The sequence below is a fragment of the Pan paniscus genome, chromosome 20, assembly GCF_029289425.2.
Source record: "Pan paniscus chromosome 20, NHGRI_mPanPan1-v2.0_pri, whole genome shotgun sequence".
Taxonomy (NCBI): domain Eukaryota; kingdom Metazoa; phylum Chordata; class Mammalia; order Primates; family Hominidae; genus Pan; species Pan paniscus.
Window position 1 is genome coordinate 8,896,246 of NC_073269.2, and position 19,454 is coordinate 8,915,699.

Below are 19,454 nucleotides of genomic sequence, written 5' to 3' on the forward strand. Positions count from 1 at the left end.
TATTGGCTTGGTTTTCTAGCATTGCTGGTGCAGTGGGGGCCTGAGCTGGGGAGCAGTCGGCAGTGTCACTGGGCCCATTTGGGACTGGGTTGAGCCATCGGGCCACCGTGAGAAGCGACTAAAAGGCACTCTGGGCCCAGCCCAACCCTGAAAGGCCAGTGGCAGGAGAGCTGGGCGGGAGCAAGCTCTTCGCAGGAGACAAGAGGGACAAACCAGGGCATCTAAGCTGTGCTGCCTGGGCCCTGCCCCGCACCCACGAGCCTGGGGGGTTTGATGCTTCCTGCATCTGGCAGCCCAGGGTCCAGGCAGGTGAGCAGGTCAGATGTGGGGAGGGCGAGGGTCCGTGAGGCTAGGCTGGGAGGGGGGAGACCAGGCCTTCCCTGAGGGCCGCTGCTAGCTGACAGTGGTCTCCAGCGTTCAGGGAGCATGGGCCTCAGGGGCCAGCCTCGACTCACCCCAGCTGTGTCACCCACGCACCGTGTGACTTTGGACAGGTTCCCCTCCCACTCGGGGCTTCTCTTTCCTCCTCTGCATAAGGGGCTGTCACGTGGGCACGGTCCCAAGCAAGTCACCCCGTGCTCCGAAGTTGCTCATTCCACAGTGGCGTCTCGTGTTTGTCGTCCTGCCCAGCGTAGCCGAGTTGCCTCCGTCCCAGTAAGAAAGAATTAGGCTGTGGTGTGGCGGGAAGGGACTTCCTGAGCTGCGGCCCCATGCTTGGTTGGCTGGACGTGAGCTGCAGTCACTGTGCCTGATTTCTGCAAATGGCTGTGTCTGGCATCCTAGCCTCCGATGGCCATGGGTGTCGGGCTGAGGAGAAGGCTTGGGAAGGCTCCTGACCCGTCCCCTCTCACGGCCCGTCACCTGAGGCTGTCCCTGCCGTGCCAGCTTCCCCGGTTCAGAGCTGAGCTGAATGCCCCGGCCCCTCACGGCCCCTGGTGCACACGGTGACCCCTGGGGCCCCTCTACCCTTCCTCCCCCTGGGTCTGGGGTTCCTGGGCTCGTGTCCTAGGAGAGCATGGAAAGGGGACGGCAAGGTTCTCTTACCGGGCGAGTGGGGATATGGCTTCCTGGGGAGGCCGGGCTGAACGGCTCCTCCCCGCTGGACTGAGCGCAGCCACGGCACGTCTCACACCCGACCTGAGCCTGCCAGGCTCCACGACCTGGGCTAGCCTGAGAGCACGGGGCCCGGCAGCCTTGCCCGGCGGGTGGGTCCGCCACCACCAGTGTCTCTGATGCCTGCAGCCTCCCCAGCCCCGCTTCCTCTGCAGCCCGGCGCTTGGGTGGGCCTGAGGACCCAGGGGGAGTGTGCGGCGGAGGAGGGGCTGTGTCATAGGCACGCAGCCTCTGTGGCTGTTCCCAGCCCTGTCTGATCCCTCCATAGGGCACAGTTCCCTGCGGGGAAGTCCTTTGTCTGTGTTCTCCAGGGGCAGCTGCTGGGCCCAGCCTCCCCAGGGGCCTCAGAGCCCCAGGTGCCTGGGGCAGGCCTGTGGTGGGCGGCTGGAGGCAGAAGCAGCCTGTTTGCTTGTTTTTTGCACCCCCCACCCCCTGCAAACTGTTCAGTCTCAAGCCAGGCTGGTGCAAAGCCCCAGCTGTGGCTGCTGTGGCTCCTGGCAGCTTTGTCCCCACCGTGAGGCCACCCCGGGGGTCAGCAAAGGCAGTAGCAGCCTGCCTTGGGATGATGATGGCAGTGTCGCTTTTTCTAGTACCTTCTACTATGAGGGAATGTGGTTCTTAAGACCCTCAAGGTGTGCTAAGGCCGGAGACCCACTTTCAGCATGAGAACAGAGCTGCCCGGAGCCTGGGATGCCACAGCACTGCCTGCACCGCTGATAGCTGGGGGCCCGTGCTGCAGGACTGGAAGAGCCCTGCTAGATATAAAAGGGTTGCTAGCGAGGCAAACGGATGCCCTTCCAGGCTGGGCACGCTGCTTTTTCTCTTTCCTAATTGCAGTGCTTGCTTGGGGACTTCAAGGGAAGGCTCTTGGCTGGTGGTCTGAGTGACCCCAGGCTCCCAGAGGGCAGGCAGCGCTGGGGAGGAGGTGGGAGATGCAGGCAGGCCCGGAGCAGGGCGTGCGGTGGCTCAGTTAAGGTCACTGCCTCCGCAGCCCCTCGGCGCTCAGCCAGCTGCAGCCCCAAAGGTCTAGGGCTTTAGGGAACCGATCCAGGTTTGGGGGCGGGGAGAAAGTTCTGAGGCAGCTCCTCCCTGGACAGAGCAGGGCGACCCCACGCCGGGCCTGCAGGCTCCTACAGCTACTGCCCGCCAGGGGGCAAGGCGAAGGGCCCTACCAGCCAGCTGAGCGGGGGATTGTGCTGTAGGCCCTCCAGCAGCTGCTCTAACCCCTGCCAAGCCTGGTGCACACCCTCGCGGCTCTGCACCAGCCGCTCTGCGGGCAGCTCCTCTACAGAGCCGGCCGAGGCCACGATGCCATAGAGCTCACAGAGGCTGTGCCGCGCCCGCCCCACTGGCTGCTGGAGCTCGGCGGGCAGGCCCTGGAGGCTGGAGGCCAGGCCACTGTAGGCCGTGTGCAGCTGCCGGAGAAGGCCGCAGACCCTGGACAGAACCCCGGCATCCCGCTCCTGTGGGAGGAAGGCGCAAGGTGAGTGGAGACCCATGGGCGGGGTGGGGGGACCCTAGCCCTGTGCCAGACCCACCTCCTGGACAGCAGCGTCCTCTGCACTGGCACCTGAGCCCTGGTCCAGACATGGCTGCCCTTCTGGAGCCTGCTGGGCCTTTTCAATCTGGAGAGAGAGTACAGTGGGGAAATGATGGCTTCTTGGCAAATGACCTTTCACAACCCCCACCTCCCCCTCCCCCAGGGACCTGGGCACATTCACAGTCCTGGGAGAAAGGCCACGAGTTCCAAGTCAGTTGCACCACAGTGGGCGTGCTGTCTTGCAGAAAGAGGCAATAGTTCAAACTTCCCCATGAGGTCATCAGGGAGCGCACGTAACACAGTGTCTGTGGGGTCGTGTCACTCCTCACCCCTAAACCTGTGGCTGCCCAGTACCCTTAAGATAAAACCCAGCTCCTCACCATGGCCTTGGTGGGCTGGCCCCTGGGACACCTCTGGCCTCATCTCCCATGGCACCCCACTGCTGTCTCCACTGAGGCCACACTGGCTCCATTCTGCCCTCCGGCCACTCCAGCAGGCTTCTGCCCCAGGGCCTTTGCACACACTGCCCACTCAGCCGGGAGCCTGCTTCCCGGGCCCTTCACAAGGCCCGCGTTCAGCCTCAGCTCCAGGTGACCCTTGGTGAGACCTTCCCGGCCCATGGTGTGGCAGCCCCAGTCCCTCCCGTCACACCTGCCCCTCTCCTCGGGAGCACAGCGTGCGGCTTTGGTGTTCATTGACTTGGTGTTTATCCGCCCCCGGCAGGGGAACACTCAGGACTCTGTCCTCGTTGTTGCTGTGTCCCCAGCACGTGGCACCCACGCCCCACCCTGTCCACAGGGCCCCATCTTCCTCGTCATCTCAATGGCTGGTAGGGATGCGGCACGCCATCAAAATATCGACTCCAGACTGCTGTCGCCCTCCCAGCCCTCGCCGCGCCAGTGCTAGAGACCTGAAGCCAGCTGCATATGCAGACGCGTCCCCTCGGTGCCCACCAGGCATCTCCCCTCACCCTGTCCAAGGCCAGGCTCCTAATATCCACTCTGCAACCCGCCCGGCCTCCCCTCAGCCCCCCTGCTCTCCTTGTCTGCTCAGGTTACAAGCCTCAGGGGTCTCTTGGGGTCTTCTCTCACCTCCCACATCGGACCCGGGCAGCTCTGACTTCGAAACACCCAGAGCCCAGCTACTTCTCACCACCACAGCGTGACTCCTGAGGCCCGGCAGCACTTGCCTGGGTTTACGTCCCACTGTCTCCTCTGGCCCTCGCCCCCACCCGGTGGCCTGACCTCCCCCATCAGAGTGATCCTTTTAAATGAAACCCACCTTGGATCAGGCCGCTCCTCTGCCCAGAGCCCTCCAGGGCTCCCAACTCCCTTGGGGTTGAAGCCCAGGTCCGGCCCAACCTGCCCCATCCCCTCCTCACTCGGCTCCAGCCTCCCAGGCCTCCTTCCTATTCCTCCAACATGCCGGGACAGTCCTGCCCCAGGGCCTTTGCACGGGCCGTGCCCTCTGCTCAGATCACACTCCTGCCCATTCTGACGCACTCCCTCTCTGTCATTTAGACCTGACTTCAAGTGTCCCCTCTTCAGGGTGACCAGCCCCAGCACAGCCACTTCCTTATCCTGGTACATGTTCCGTTTTCCAAGCATCATCCAACGCGACGCCCTATATATTCATCTGTGAATTGTCTTCCCCAACCATGGCGCCCCCCCACCCACCAAGGGCAGGCCTGGATATCCAGGGTCTTCAGTAGCACTTAAAGGAACAAGTGAGACATGATGAGTCACACACCACATCCCATTTCCCAGCCCAGCATCCTTCGCGCGTGGCCCTGAGCAAAACTCTTCTCTTCCTGTGGCCTCCTTCTCCCCTTCTGAAGAGTGCCTGGGCTGAGTTCTGGCCCAGGCTACTTTGCTGTGAGCATTCAAAGGTGGGAAAATGCTTTGTGATCAGCTGCTTGCAGCATGCCGCGAGGGTGGGCCCATTCCTTCATTCCTCCATGGCGTTTACAGGAACGCCTTCCAACTGCGCCATTGTACCGCGTGCCAGAGGCACGGCAGCGACTGTGCACCTGGGGGTGGCCAGTGACATGAGGTGTCCTGAGGGTCCCTAGGACAGACTTGCCCTTGGCACTGTGGACACGGGGGCCGGATGGTTCTCTGGGGTGGGGCCACCCTGGGCACTGCAGGGTGCTGAGCAGCATCCCTACTCTCCACCAGGGGCTTCCCCCAGTTGTGACAACCACAGATGTCCCCGGACATGGACTAGTGTCCCCTGGAGGCAGGTCATCCACACTGAGAACCCTGGGTTAGACCCTCAAACTGCGGCTTGTCACAGACCCCGGATGTTGATTGAAAACACAGTGGCCTGGGCTGCATGCCAGGAATCCTGACCGAGGGCAGCATCTCAAGGTTTCTCACGGCCCGCCGGGGTGGGACTACTGTCCACCAACATGTAAAACCTGTGACTGCTGGGCACGGTGGCTCACACCTGTCATCCCAGCACTTTGGGAGGCCAAGGCAAGAGGATCGCTGGAGCGCAGAAGCTCAAGACCAGCCTGGGCTACATAGGGAGGCCCCATCTCTACAAAAAATTTAACCAGGTTTGGTAGTGTGCACCCAGAGGCTGAGGCAGGAGGATCACTTGAACCCAGGAGTTTAAGACCAGCCTGGGCAACATAGCAAAATCTAATCTCTACTAAAAATACAACAAATAGTAGCTGGGCGTGGTGGTGCATGCCAGTTGTCCAGCTGCTTGGGAGGCTGAGGTGGGAGGATCTCTTGACCCCAGTAGGTTGAAGCTGCAGTGGGCCATGATCAAGCCACTGTAGTCCAGCCTGGGTGGCAGAGCAAGACCCTGTCTCACTGTCTCCAAAACACAAACCCCTAGAGCAGTCCTGTGAGATTTCTGCCTCCCGGGCTGCACAACAGCTTCTAGAGGAAATGTTGGCCCTCAGGACTGGGGACAGGGAGACTGGAGGCCAGGGACGCTGCTCAGCTCCCTGCAGGGACCAGGATGATCCCACCCCAGAGCACGATCCGGCCCCAAGGTCCACATTGCCAAAGGGGAGAACCTAGGCCAGAGGAAGAGAGCGGGGCCAGTGGGAGGGGTGGACGACTCTGGCCAGGGTGCATGACCCCTGGATGCATCCGAGTCATGTTGCTTTGGGTCCTTTCCTGCGTGCGTTGCAGCCCCAGGCCCTGCGGGCTCCCTGGATCCCATCCTGGCTTCACTTTCCCCAGCCACAGCGCCGCCTTTCCATTCCCCGAACACACCCAGCTTGCTCCCCGGTAGCTTGCTGTCCTGTCCCTGCTTTTGGGGGCTTTGCACAGCTGTCCCCCCATCGGTCAGGACAGGGCCCAGAGGGACGGCCTTCCTGCCCAGCCCACATCCCCCTCTGCACACGGATTGTTTTGCTGTCTTTGTGTCCCCACCGTCTTTATTTTTTTGAGACAGAGTCTTGCTCTGTCGCCCAGGCTGGAGTGCAGTGGCACCATCTTGGCACACTGCAACCTCCGCCTCCCGGGTTCAACCTCGCCTCCCAGATTCTCCTGCCTCAGCCTCCCAAGTAGCTGGGATTACAGGCGCCTGCCACCACTCCCAGCCAATTTTTGTATTTTTAGTAGAGACGGGATTTCTCTGTGTTGGTCAGGCTGGTCTCGAACTCCTGACCTGAAGTGATCCACCCGCCTCGGCCTCCCAAATTGCTGGGGTTACAGGCGTGAGCCACCACACCCGGCCTACCCGCTGTCTTTAAGGATCTGATCTAGCTCCGTCCCCCTTGCCAGGAGGCAAGCCCCATGAGTACAGACCCATGACCATTGGTGACGCTGACAGCATCATCTCCTAGGCGCTCAGTCAGTATCTGCAGCTGGGTGAGTCCTGGGCAGGGGTTCTAAGAAGTGCCCTGGGGACGGGGCAGCAGCAGGGGGAAGCTCTTACCAGCCTGAAGCAGTCCTGGAGCTGGGCCAGAGTGTCCCTGGCTTGGAACTGGCTGTGCTGCAGGTGGCTCACCGCGTGTTCAAATGCCCGCTGGCGGAAGCTGGGACCCAGGTCACCTAAACGAACGAAGTAGCTCCCCTGTTCCGCCGACAGCACCTTTGGCCCGGGCTGGGAGGCAGCCAGCTGAGCTGGAAAGGAAGGTGCACTGCTCAGTCCCGGAAGCCCCTCAGGGCGTCAGGGCTTGGGCTTTATAAAAGTCAAGTGAGGGCCGGGCACGGTGGCTCACGCCTGTGATCCCAGCACTTTGGGAGGCCGAGGCGGGCGGATCACGAGGTCAGGAGATCGAGACCATCCTGGCTGACACGGTGAAACCCCATCTCTACTAAAAATACAAAAAATTAGCCGGGCATGGTGGCGGGTGCCTGTAGTCCCAGCTACTCGGGAGGCTGAGGCAGGAGAATGGCGTGAACCCGGGAGGCGGAGCTTGCAGTGAGCCGAGATGGCGCCACTGCACTCCAGCCTGGGTAAGAGTGCGAGACTCTGTCTCAAAAAAAAAAAAAAAAAAAAAAAAGTTAAGTGAGGCCAGGCGCGGTGGCTCACGCCTGTAATCACAGCACATTGGGAGGCCAAGGCGGGTGGATCACCTGGGATCAGGAGCTCGAGACCAGCCTGGCCAACATGGTGAAACCTTATCTCTACTAAAAATATAAAATAATAATAATTAGCCGGGTGTGGTGGCGGGCGCCTATAATCGCAGCTACTCGGGAGGCTGAGCAGGAGAATCGCTTGAACCCAGGAAGTGTGGAGGTTGCAGTGTGCTGACACTGCCACTGGACTCCAGCCTGGGCGACAAGAGTGAGACTCTGCCTCAAAAATAAATAAGTAAAAATAAAAGTCAAATGAAGCTGGGTATGGTGGCTCATGCCCGTAATCCCAGCACTTTGGGAGGCTGAGGCTGGAGGATCACTTGAACCCAAGAGTTTGAGACCAGCCTGGGCAACATAGAGAGACAAAAAACATACAAAAAAATACATAGCCGGGCATGGTGGTCCTAGCTACTTGAGAGGCTGCAGCAGGAGGATCACTTGAGCCCGGGAGATTGAGGCTGTAGTGAACGCACCACTGCACTCCAGTGTGGGTGACAGAGCAAGACCTTGTCTCTAAAAAAATGAAAAAGGGCCGGGTGCTCTCACGTGTAATCCCAACACTTTGGGAGGCTGAGGCAGGAGGATCGTTTGAGCCCACGAGCTTGAGACCAGCCTGGGCAACATAGGGAGACCCCCATCTGAAACAAACCAAATAAATACATTTTTTAAAAAAAAGTCAAGGGCCCAGCTGGGCGTGGTGGCTCACGCCTGCAATCTCAGCACTTTGGGAGGCTGAGGCGGGCGGATCATGAGGTCAAGAGATTGAGACCATCCTGGCTAACACAGTGAAACCCTGTCTCTACTAAAAATACAAAAAATTAGCCGGGCGTGGTGGTGGGCGCCTGTAGTCCCAGCTGTTTGGGAGGCTGAGGCAGGAGGATGGCATGAACCCGGGAGGCGGAGCTTGCAATGAACCGAGATCACGCCACTGCACTCCAGCCTGGGCAACAGAGCAAGACTCTCTCAAAAACAAAACAAAACAAAACAAAAAACAGTCAAGGGCCTGCTAGCAGCTGTGCCTGCCTCAGGGACCCATGAACCCAGGCGTCCCCTCACCTTGCTCCTCCGCATTCATGGGGTGGAAGATGTCCCCCAGCCCCTCCAACTCATTCTGCAGCATTGCCAAGCGTGGGGCTTCTTCGGGGCCGTGTGTGGTGGCCAAAAGCCCCGTGTCCTCCCTGCCTGGGGCGGCCCCTTGGGTGAACGTCGCCACGTCAGTCGCAAGGCCCTTGGTAGTGGCTGCAGCTTCCCAGGCAGGCTCCGGGCCTACACTGAGCACATCCGGGGGCGTGGAGATGCCAGAGAACGGGGCCTCTTGGGGGCTCAGGGCAGTCTGCTCCCCACTATTGTCTGTGGTCCTGGAACTGGTGAGTCCACCCCAGGAGGTGGCGGGGGTACTAGGTAACCAGTTCTGGAAGGTGCTGAGGCCAGTGTGGGTGGCCCCTGTCGCCACATTCCCTGACCCCATGAGCCCAGCGGACACTGCATCTTTGGTTCCGGTCAGCACTGTCTTGGTGGTGTCCAGGCCCCCCTGGACGGCCCCTTTGGCCATGCTCATGGCACCGGTAACCCCACTGCAGCCAGTGTCCTTGGTACCCGTGAGCACAGCCTTAGAGGTGTCCACGCCGGTCTGCACGGTTCCTTTGGCCACATTCACTGCCCCCATGACTCCAGTAGTCACTGCATCCTTAGCGCCACTCAGCACCGTCTTGGCTGTGTCCACACCTGTCTGGACGGTCCCTTTGGCCACATTCATGGCACCAGCAACTTCACTGCAGACGGTGTCCTTGGTACCGGTTAGGACAGTCTTGGTGGTGTCCACGCCGGTCTGGACAGTCCCTTTGGCCACGTTCACAGCCCCTGTGAGCCCAGTGGATACGGTGTCTTTAGTGCCAGTCAAGACAGACTTTGTAGCGTCCAGGCCCCCTTGGACGGCCCCTTTGGCCACATTCGCAGCACCGGTCACCCCACTGCAGACAGTGTCCTTGGTACTGGTTAGGACAGTCTTGGTGGTGTCCACACCGGTCTGGACGGTCCCTTTGGCGACATTCACTGCCCCCATAAGCCCAGTAGTGACTGTGTCCTTGGTGCCGGTCAGCACGGTCTTGGCCGTGTCTACACCCATCTGGACGGCCCCCTTGGCCACGTTCACAGCACTGGTCACCCCACTGCAGACGGTGTCCTTGGTACCAGTTAACACAGTCTTGGTGGTGTCCATGCCGGTCTGGACAGTCCCTTTGGCCAAGTTCACAGCCCCTGTGAGCCCAGTGGACACAGCATCTTTAGTGCCAGTCAGGACAGACTTTGTAGTGTCCAGGCCCCCCTGGACGGCCCCTTTGGCCACATTCGCAGCACCAGTCACCCCACTGCCAAGGGTGTTCTTTGTACCTGTTGCGATATTTTGGGTCGTTTTCAGCCCAGTTTGCACAGCCCCCTTGGCCACGTTCACGGCACCGGTGACCCCACTGCAGACAGTGTCCTTGGTACCGGTCAGCATGGTCTTGGTGGTGTCCATGCCGGTCTGGACAGTCCCTTTGGTCAACTTCACAGCCCCTGTGAGCCCAGTGGACACAGCATCTTTAGTGCCAGTCAGGACAGACTTTGTAGTGTCCAGGCCCCCTTGGACGGCCCCTTTGGCCACATTCGCAGCACCGGTCACCCCACTGTAGACAGTGTCCTTGGTACCGGTCAGCACGGTCTTGGTGGTGTCCATGCCGGTCTGGACAGTCCCTTTGGCCAACTTCACAGCCCCTGTGAGCCCAGTGGACACAGTGTCTTTAGTGCCAGTCAGGACAGACTTTGTAGTGTCCAGGCCCCCTTGGACGGCCCCTTTGGCCACATTCGCGGCACCGGTCACCCCACTGCAGACGGTGTCCTTGGTACCGGTTAGGACAGTCTTGGTGGTGTCCACACCGGTCTGGACAGTCCCTTTGGCGACATTCACTGCCCCCATGAGCCCAGTAGTGACTGTGTCCTTGGTGCCGGTCAGCACGGTCTTGGCTGTGTGTACACCTGTCTGGGCGGCCCCTTTGGCCACATTCACAGCACCGGTCACCCCACTGCCAAAGGTGTTCTTTGTACCTGTCGCGATATTTTGGGTCGTTTTCAGCCCAGTTTGCACAGCCCCCTTGGCCACGTTCACGGCACTGGTGACCCCACTGTAGATGGTGTCCTTGGTACCGGTTAGGACAGTCTTGGTGGTGTCCATGCCTGTCTGGACGGTCCCTTTGGCGACATTCACTGCCCCCACGAGCCCAGTAGTCACTGTGTCCTTGGTGCCGGTCAGCACGGTCTTGGCTGTGTCTACACCTGTCTGGACAGCCCCCTTGGCCACATTCGCTGCCCCCGTGAGCCCAGTGGACACCGTGTCTTTTGTACCTATGACCACAGACTTGGTGGTGTCCAGGCCCCCCTGGACGGCCCCTTTGGCCACGTTCACGGCACTGGTCACCCCACTGCAGACGGTGTCCTTGGTGCCGGTTAGGACAGTCTTGGTGGTGTCCACGCCGGTCTGGATGGTCCCTTTGGCCACGTTCACAGCCCCTGTGAGCCCAGTGGACACAGCATCTTTAGTGCCAGTCAGGACAGACTTTGTAGTGTCCAGGCCCCCCTGGACGGCCCCTTTGGCCACATTCGCAGCGCCAGTGACCCCACTGCAGACAGTGTCCTTGGTACCGGTTAGAACGGTCTTGGTGGTGTCCACGCCTGTCTGGATGGTTCCTCTGGCCAAGTTCATGGCACCAGTCACCCCACTGCAGACGGTGTCCTTTGTACCTGTTGCAATATTTTGGGTTGTGTTCAGCCCAGTTTGCACGGCCCCCTTGGCCACATTCGCTGCCCCTGTGAGCCCAGTGGACACCGTGTCTTTCGTACCCATGACCACAGACTTGGTGGTATCCAGGCCCCCGTGGATGGCCCCTTTGGCCAAGTTCACGGCACCGGTCACCCCACTGCAGACAGTGTCCTTGGTGCCAGTTAGGACAGTCTTGGTGGTGTCCACGCCGGTCTGGATGGTTCCTTTGGCCACATTCATGGCACCGGTCACCCCACTACAGACGGTGTCCTTGGTACCTGTTAGGACAGTCTTACTGGTGTCCACGCCGGTCTGGATGGTTCCTTTGGCCACATTCATGGCACTGGTCACCCCACTACAGACGGTGTCCTTGGTACCTGTTAGGACAGTCTTACCGGTGTCCACACCGGTCTGAATGCTTCCTCTGGCCACATTCACTGCCCCTGTGAGCCCAGTGGACACAGCATCTTTAGTGCCGGTCAGCACAGCCTTGGAGGTTTCCACGCCAGTCTGGACAGTCCCTTTGGCCAAGTTCACTGCCCCCATGACCCCAGTAGTCACTGTGTCTTTGGTGCCAGTCAGCACAGTCTTGGTGGTGTCCACACCGGCCTGTACGGTCCCTTTGGCCACATTCACTGCCCCCGTGAGCCCAGTGGACACCGTGTCCTTGGTGCCGGTGAGGACAGCCTTCGAGGTGTCCAGACCCCCTTGGACGGCCCCCTTAGCCATGTCCATGGCCCCTGTGACCCCGCTGGACACCGCCTCCTTGGTGCCCGTGAGTGCAGACCGAGTGGTGTCCAGGCCTCCCTGGACCACTCCCTTAGCTGCATCCACCACGCTGGCCACCCCGGAGGACACGGCATCCTTGGCCCTGGACATCTTGGAACACACCAGGTCTTTGGCCCCGGACACCATCTGCTGAGAAAGGACACAGGTGGATCAAGAGAAGGACTGAGAGGCGTACTCCACCCTGATGTCTGCCAGCCCAGCCCCCTAGTGTGCTTTGGGGCAAGGAACTGCAGGCACCCAGAGGCCCCACCTCCTCAAAAAGCAAGCTGCTTCCTCCTCACCCCGACCCCGGTCAGCCAGACATTCATCGGGCTGTGGCGTGGCACCCTGGCTCTCCAGGATGAAGTCGTCATGAGCTCACAGCGCCAGCCTCTTCCATTCTCACGCACCCCCTTTCCCAGCTGCAGGCAGGCCTCGTCCATGACAGCACGTCCCAGGCTTGGACTCAGCCAAGGTCCCCAGGCCTGGACTCAGCGCAGGTCCTACGGTTACATTTCTGTTCCTCTTGCTTATTCTCCATTCATGGCAAATGTTGAGCCTGGTGTCCTAGGGACACCAGGGAGACTAAATTGCTTATTAAAATCATTATATCCAGGCTGGGTGTGATGGCTGATGCCTGCAATCCTAGCATGTTGGGAGGCCAAGGTGGGAGGATCACTTGAGCCCAGGAGTTTAAGATCAACCTGGGCAACCAAACAAGACCCAGTCTCTACAAAATTTTAACAACTGGCTGGGCGGGGGTCACACCTGTAGTCCCAGCTATTTGGGAAGCTGAGGTGGGAGGATCGCTTGAGCCCAGGAGGTTGAGGCAGTAGTGAGATATGATCGTACCACTGTACTCCAGCCTGGGCAACAACATGAGATTCTGTCTCAAAAATAATAATATACGCCTGTAATGCCAGCACTTTGGGAGGCCGAGGCGGGCAGATCATGAGGTCAGGAGATCGAGACCATCCTGGCTAACACAGTGAAACCCTATCTCTACTAAAAAATACAAAAAATTAGCCGGGTGTGGTGGTGGGCGCCTGTAGTCCCAGCTACTCGGGAGGCTGACGCAGGAGAATGGCATGAACCCGGGAAGGCGGAGCTTGCAGTGAGCCGAGATCGCGCCACTGCACTCCAGCCTGGGTGAAAGAGCGAGACTCTGTCTCAAATAATAATGATAATGATGATGATAATAATAATAATAATAATAATATATTCAGGCTGGGCACAGTGGCTCATGCCTATAATCCCAGCACTATGGGTGGCTAAGGCGGGAGGATTGCTTGAGCCCACGAGTTTAAGAGCAGCCTGGGCAATGGTGAGACCCCATCTTTAAAAAAAAACAGGCCGGGCACGGTGGCTCACGCCTGTAATCCCAGCACTTTGGGAGGCCGAGGCAGGTGGATCACCTGAGGTCAAGAGTTCGAGACCAGCCTGACCAACATGGCGAAACCCTGTCTCTACTAAAAATACAAAAATTAGCCAGGCATGGTGGCAGGCACCTGTAATCCCAGCTACTCTGGAGGCTGAGGCAGGAGAATCGCTTGAACCCAGGAGGCAGAGACTGCAGTGAGCCGAGATCGTGCCATTGCCCTCCAGCCTGGGTTGACAGAGCGAGACTGTCTCAAAAGATAAAAAAAATTAAAAAACACAAAAATGAATGAAGATGATGATGGCCTAGGAGTTCTAACTCTCGGGTGTACCTGTGAGGTGCTACTTTTTTTGTTTGTTTGTTTTTTGAAACAGAGTCTCACTCTGTCACCCGGGCTGGAGTGCAGTGGCGAGATCTCGGCTCACTGCAGTCTCTGCCTCCTGGGTTCAGTAATTTTTCTGCCTCAGCCTCCTGAGTAGCTGGGATTACAGGTGTGCACCACCATGCCCAGCTAATTTTTGTATTTTTAGTAGAGATGAGGTTTCACCATGTTGGCCAGGCTGGTCTCAAACTCCTGAGCTCAATCGATCTGCCTGCCTCAGCCTCCCAAAGTGTTGGGATTACAGGTGTGAACCACCGTGCCCGGCCAAGGTGCTATTTTAATTCAGTAGTTTTCAACTGGGTGATTCTGCCCCCAGGGGGCACTGGGTGATGTCTGGAGACATCTGTAGTTGTCACAACTTGGGGACGCTCCTGGCATGGAGTAGGTGGAGACCAGGAATGCTGCTCGGCACCCTGCAGTGCCCAGGATGGCCCCACCCCAGAGAATGATCCAACCCCAAATATCCACAGTACTGAGGTTGAGAAGCCCTGAAATTGTATTCTCAGAACACATCTCCCAGCTTTGGCTCAGGTGGGCACCTTGGGCCCTGTAGTTGGAGAGACCCAGGTTCAAGTCCCAGCTTTTTACCCTCTCCTGCTCCCGACACTCGCTGTGTGGCCTTAGGCAAGCCACATGTCCTCTCTGAGCTAATATCCTCGTCTGGAAAATGCTGATTAAAACAGATCCTCTTGCCAGGCACAGTGGCTAATGCCTGTAATCCCAGCATTTTGGGAGGCTGAGGTGGGTGGATCACCTGAGGTCAGGAGTTGGAGACCAGCCTGACCAACATGGTGAAACCCCGTATCCACTAAAAATACAAAAATTAGCTGGGCATGGCGGTGAGCACTTGTAGTCCCAGCTACTCAGGAGGTTGAGGCAGGAGAATCGCTTGAACCTGGGAGGCAGAGGTTGCAGTGAGCTGAGATTGTGCCACTGCACTCCAGCCTGGGTGAAACAGCAAAACTGCATCTCAAAAAATAAAAGTAGAAGAAATAAAGTGCTTACGCTGCTGTCGCTTTGGTCTCATCTTGCCAGGCACAGCCCTGTGTACACTGGAACCTTACGTGATTAGAGTGGGGTAGCACTGCACCCATTTCACAGATGTGGAAATAGAGGCTCAGAGGGGAAGCTCCACCTGGGATCCCCAGGCTGTCTGCCTTCCCTCAGGCCCACAGCAGCCCCCCAGATAGCAGGAACTGAAATGTCCCAGGAGGGAGCAGCCCCCCAGATAGCAGGCACTGAAATGTCCCAGGAGGGGGCACCCCCAGGGCTCCTGCCACATCAGACCCTGCCCTGCACATCCTCTCACCTTTTCCGAAGGTTGCAGCTCCTTCTCCGTCCATGGGGCCGTCTGCTCTGGGTGGGCAGCCACTGTGGGGACAGGGGCCGGTCAGGGAGGGTGAGGGATGCAGTTAGAACCATCTACCCGGCCGCCCATTGCACAATAGCCAGGCACGGCCTGAAAGGTCAGGAATGTTTCAGCTACCCCGCCAGGGACAGCAGGAGGTGACATCCACGGCTACCAGCCAGACCTGGTCACCCCCAACCCCGCTGGGGGCTCCCCCCAAGCCCAGGGCTGCTGTTCCCTGAAGTAGGGCTCTGTGGAACTTCCTCTGCTGGGTGGACACCCACCCTGAGTCCCGGGGTTCATACAGCCTGGGGTGGAGGAGCAGCCCCTTGCCCAGCCCACCCCGCCCCCACCGCAGCTGCCTGCTGCCTATCACCAGGCCAAGGCATGTGGAGCAGAAGTCAGCTGCCTGGGGCTCTGGGCCCAGAGAGAGGCCCAGCTCAGGCGGCTGCCCCAACCCTGGGTTCCCTGTCACCGTCCCTGATCGCCCAAGCTGAGCCACAGGAGGCTGGGGAGCCCCTGGGCTGTGTGACCCCAGGGGAGCTGTTGCTCCTCCCTGGGAGTCTGGATCTCACTCTGATAAGCTCAGATGGGCAGAGCACCCAGCCTGGGCCACGGTGCATCAGAAACGGGGTGCAGGGTGGGGGAACGGCCGAGGGACTGAGTGGGGGGCATTGCAGGGAGACAGGCTGGGTTGAAAGCCACCTTCGGCCACTCACCCCCCATATTTATGCCTCAGTTTCCCCATCCACCACAAGATGTCCTGGTGTCTGATGAGAGCACACAGACAAATATGGAGGACTCCCCAGATGGCTGGAAGTCCCTGCCCGGGGAGCTCCTTCTCCCAGGTCCATGTGTAGAGTCCCCCCACGCCCCCAGCTGGGCCAGCCACTCACCCTGAGCCTGTGGTTGGGCAGCCTCGGCAGCAGGCGCTCCTGTGGGGTCAGCGGCCGGCCGGGCTCTCGCTGAGCTATGTGCGTTGGCCACCAGGTTCCGGGCAGAGCTGAAGCCAGGCAGGGACCCAAAGAAGCTGCCCAGGGTCTGCATGGGGGCGGGGGGTGTGCAGGATGAGCGGGCCAAGCCTCGGCAGGGACGGGTCGGAGGAAGCATCGATTGATCAGCCCAATGCCGCCCCGGCCCCTTGCTCCTGGGTGACCTCAGGAAAGTGTTTCAGCCACTCAGCCTCAATTTCCACACCTGGGCAATGGGCAGACTCAGCCTGCCTCCCATGCACAGAGAAAAAGATCGTCTACCCGATCTCCAAAGACCTTTTCCTTCCAGGATCCCCACTGCACAGATGGGGAAACTGAGGCTCAGAGAGGGGCGGAGCTGAGGCCGGCCCAAGGTCACTTGCTGGGGAAGGTGTCGAGGTCTGCGTGGGTCCCCCGCCTCCAGCTTGGGTCAGAAAGGAAGGGATTGGCATCATGGCTCCCAGACCGCCCCCGCCAGCCCACCAGGGAAGCACCTCTCCAGATTCGAGACCCCAGGACTGTGGAGGTCACCTTCCCCGGCTCTGGGGCATCTCCAGGCCCCAGCAAGAATCTGCTCCATTTCCTCTCTTTACCTTGCCCTTCGGTTTGGGGGGATCCCGTCTCCCTTCGTCTGGAGCAGACATAGTGAGAACGTGAGAAGCTGGAAGGGGGCAGAGAAGGTGCGTGAATGGGGGTTCCCTAGCCTCCCATCCCACACCCACTCCCCACTGAAAGCCTGAGCAGCCCTGACACCCACCTGCAGGCCTGGCCTCACCCTGGTGTCACTGAAGCAGACGCGGCCCCGCTCACCTGGACTGCACGGGGTCCCCTGGAGGACGGACCAGCCCGGCTGGCAGCTGGCTCTACCCTCAGCTCCCTGGCCTTATAGGGTCCGGGGCAGGCGCAGGCCCAGCCAGCAGGGGCAGGCGGCCAATGGGCCCGGGGGAGGTGGCCTGGACGGTCACATGGCCACCTGCCCAGCCCAGCGTGGGCCCGGGCCCAGCACCTTTCCCCTGTTCCCTGCCCACAGCTTGCATCAGGCTGAGTGGCTCACAGGCCAGCTGGGCTCCCCTCCCGGGCCCCTGAGCCTCCAGTTCCATCCACGAGGTGGGTGTAGTTCAAATCCCTGCTGCACCAGGATGCCTTGGCCAGTTACCATCTTTTTGCCTCAGTTTTCTCTCTCGTACTCCGCACCACATCCCGTAACGTCCAGCTTCTTCTCTGCTCTCATCTCCCCCAGCTTCCTCCTTCGCTTGCTTCATCCCAGCCACACAGGCCTCCTCGCTATGCCTCCAGCGCACCTGGCACGGTCCTGCCTTAGGGCCTCTGCACGGGCTGTGCCCTCTGCCCTCTGCCTGGAACACCTTCCCTGCAGGTTCCCACAGGGCACCCTCTTCCGCCCACAGAACAGTGCCTGGCATACATTTGGCTCTTAATACACGTTTGGCTCAATGGAGCAACACAGAGAGTGGTTGTGAGCCTCTGTGAGATGAGGTCATGCACTGAACAAATGCTGCCTTCGCGTTACCCAGGCAGAAGCGGGGTCTCGGAGTCTCGGCAAGGAGCAGGGGGTGTCCTCAGTGTGGAGGGGAGCCCATCACTCTCCAGAAGGGACTTGGGCCAAAACGCAGACCAAGATGGAGCACCAGCCAAGCTGGGGGCACCATAGGAGGGGAAACCCAGCCTGGGGGGCTTGGGCCAACCCAGGGAGGCTCCCTGGAGGAGGCGTCCTGTTCCAGGAAGTGGTGAGGATGGGATTCAAACCCAGACCCTCCTGTTCCAGGAGGTGGTGAGGACGGGATTCAAACCCAGACCCAGAACCTTCGTGCTGAGCCCAGCCTATGTGCTGGGCTGTCTGTGGGTGGGTGGGCAGAGGAATGGCTGTAACGCCCACCCTGGGCTGTGTCCCCCTCCTACCTGCCCCTGAGACAGGGTTCCTAGCCCTGTGTTATTGGGGGTGAGAGGGCAGACCCCATGGGTGGCTCTGGACACTGGGCTGGGAGGAGGGAGGGTCCAGCCACAGGATCTGATGATTCCCAGGCCGTCTGTCTCCTTGGAGCCGACACTGTGTTTGCCAAACAGTGGGGGAACAGAAGGGGGGGTGTCCCCCAACCTCTCCTACCAGCCAGTGCTTCCCAAGGGTGGCTGGGAGAGCTCTGGGTGCCCCTCCCCTTCCCAAAGGGCAGCCACAGCCCAGTGTGTGGAGAGAAAAAATTAAAAAGTGATCATAAACATCCCAGCCAGGATCTACCCCTCCTCTGCCCAGCACCCTCCATGGCTCCCACCTTCCCCGGGGTGGGAGCCCAGGGTCAAAGCCCAAGTCCCCTTCCTGCAGCCCGCTAGGCCCTGCATAACCTGCCTCTTCTGCTCCCCACCTTCCCCTCCTTCTTCTCCTCACTCTGCTCCAGCCACACGGACCTTTTCACTGTTCCCATAACACGCCAGGACAGAGGAGTCCCTCAAAGACACACATGACTGTGCCTGCTTAGCCCCGCACACCCTGCCTCAGGGCTTTCGTGTGGGTTGTTGCTTTTGCCTCCAGCACCCTTTCCCACATCCCTCACCTCCTTCCAGGTCTTTCCTCAAATATCACTTCCTCAAAGAGGCCTTCCTGGATCTCCTCTCCCTTTAAAAAATATATACCTCAGGCCAGGTGCCATGGCTCACCCTGTAACCCCAGCATTTAGGGAGACTGAGGCAGGAGCATTGGCTTGAGCACAGGAGTTTGAGAACAGCCTGGGCGACAGAGCGTGACCCCGCCTCAAAAGAAGAAAAAAAAAAATATATATATATATATATATATATATATATATATATATATATATATATATATATTGCTGTTGAGGCAGGGTCGCGCTCTGTCGCCCAGGCTGGAGTACAGTGGTGCGATCTCGGCTCACTGCAAGCTCTGCCTCCCGGGTTCATGCCATTCTCCTGCCTCAGCCTCCCAAGTAGCTGGGACTACAGGCACTCGCCACCACACCCAGCTAATTTTTTGTATTTTTAGTAGAGACAGGGTTTCACTGTGCTAGGCAGGATGGTCTTGATCTCCTGACCTCGTGATCCGCCTGCCTCGGCCTCCCAAAGTGCTGGGATTACAGGCATGAGCCACCGTGCCCGGCTGCCCAAAATATATCTTTAAATAAAAATTAAATGAATTAATGGGCCAGGCACGGTGACTCATGCCTGTAATCCCAGCATCTTGGGAGGCCGAGGCAGGTGGATCACCTGAGGTCAGGAGTTCGAGACCAGCCTGGCCAACATGGCAAAACTCCATCTCTACTAAAAATACAAAAATCAGCTGTGTGTGGTGGCACACGCCTGGAATCCCAGCTACTCGGGAGGCTGAAGCAGGAGAATCACTTGAACCTGGGAGGTGGAGGTTGCAGTGAGCCGAGATCGCGCCACTGCACTCCAGCCTGGGTGACAGAGTGAGACTCCTTCCCCACCCCCCCAAAAAAAAGAAAAGAAAAGAAAAGAAAAATCCCAGGGCTTAGCTCAACCCATTCTCTTTTCCTCACCTCTGCTGCAGTGAAACTGATTTCCCTACTGCTGTGCCTTTCCCTAAGCTGTTCCCTCTGCCAAAATGCCTACCCCTGTGTGCTGTTCTGATC

General features: G+C 59.2%; 1 protein-coding gene across 1 annotated transcript; it reads right to left on the reverse strand.

Annotated features, from left to right (window-relative positions):
- Positions 1-114: 114 nt before the first annotated feature.
- PLIN4 (perilipin 4) lies at positions 115-16,484 on the reverse strand. The gene is made up of 8 exons (XM_063599789.1): positions 16,434-16,484; positions 15,766-15,910; positions 14,831-14,892; positions 9,842-11,908; positions 8,257-9,742; positions 6,554-6,741; positions 2,652-2,738; positions 115-2,576 (listed from the first exon to the last, which is right to left on the reverse strand). The coding sequence occupies exons 1-8, from the start codon at positions 16,482-16,484 to the stop codon at positions 2,250-2,252; spliced, it is 4,413 nt and encodes a 1,470-aa protein (XP_063455859.1). The 3' UTR covers positions 115-2,249.
- Between the last annotated feature and the right edge of the window lie 2,970 nt (positions 16,485-19,454).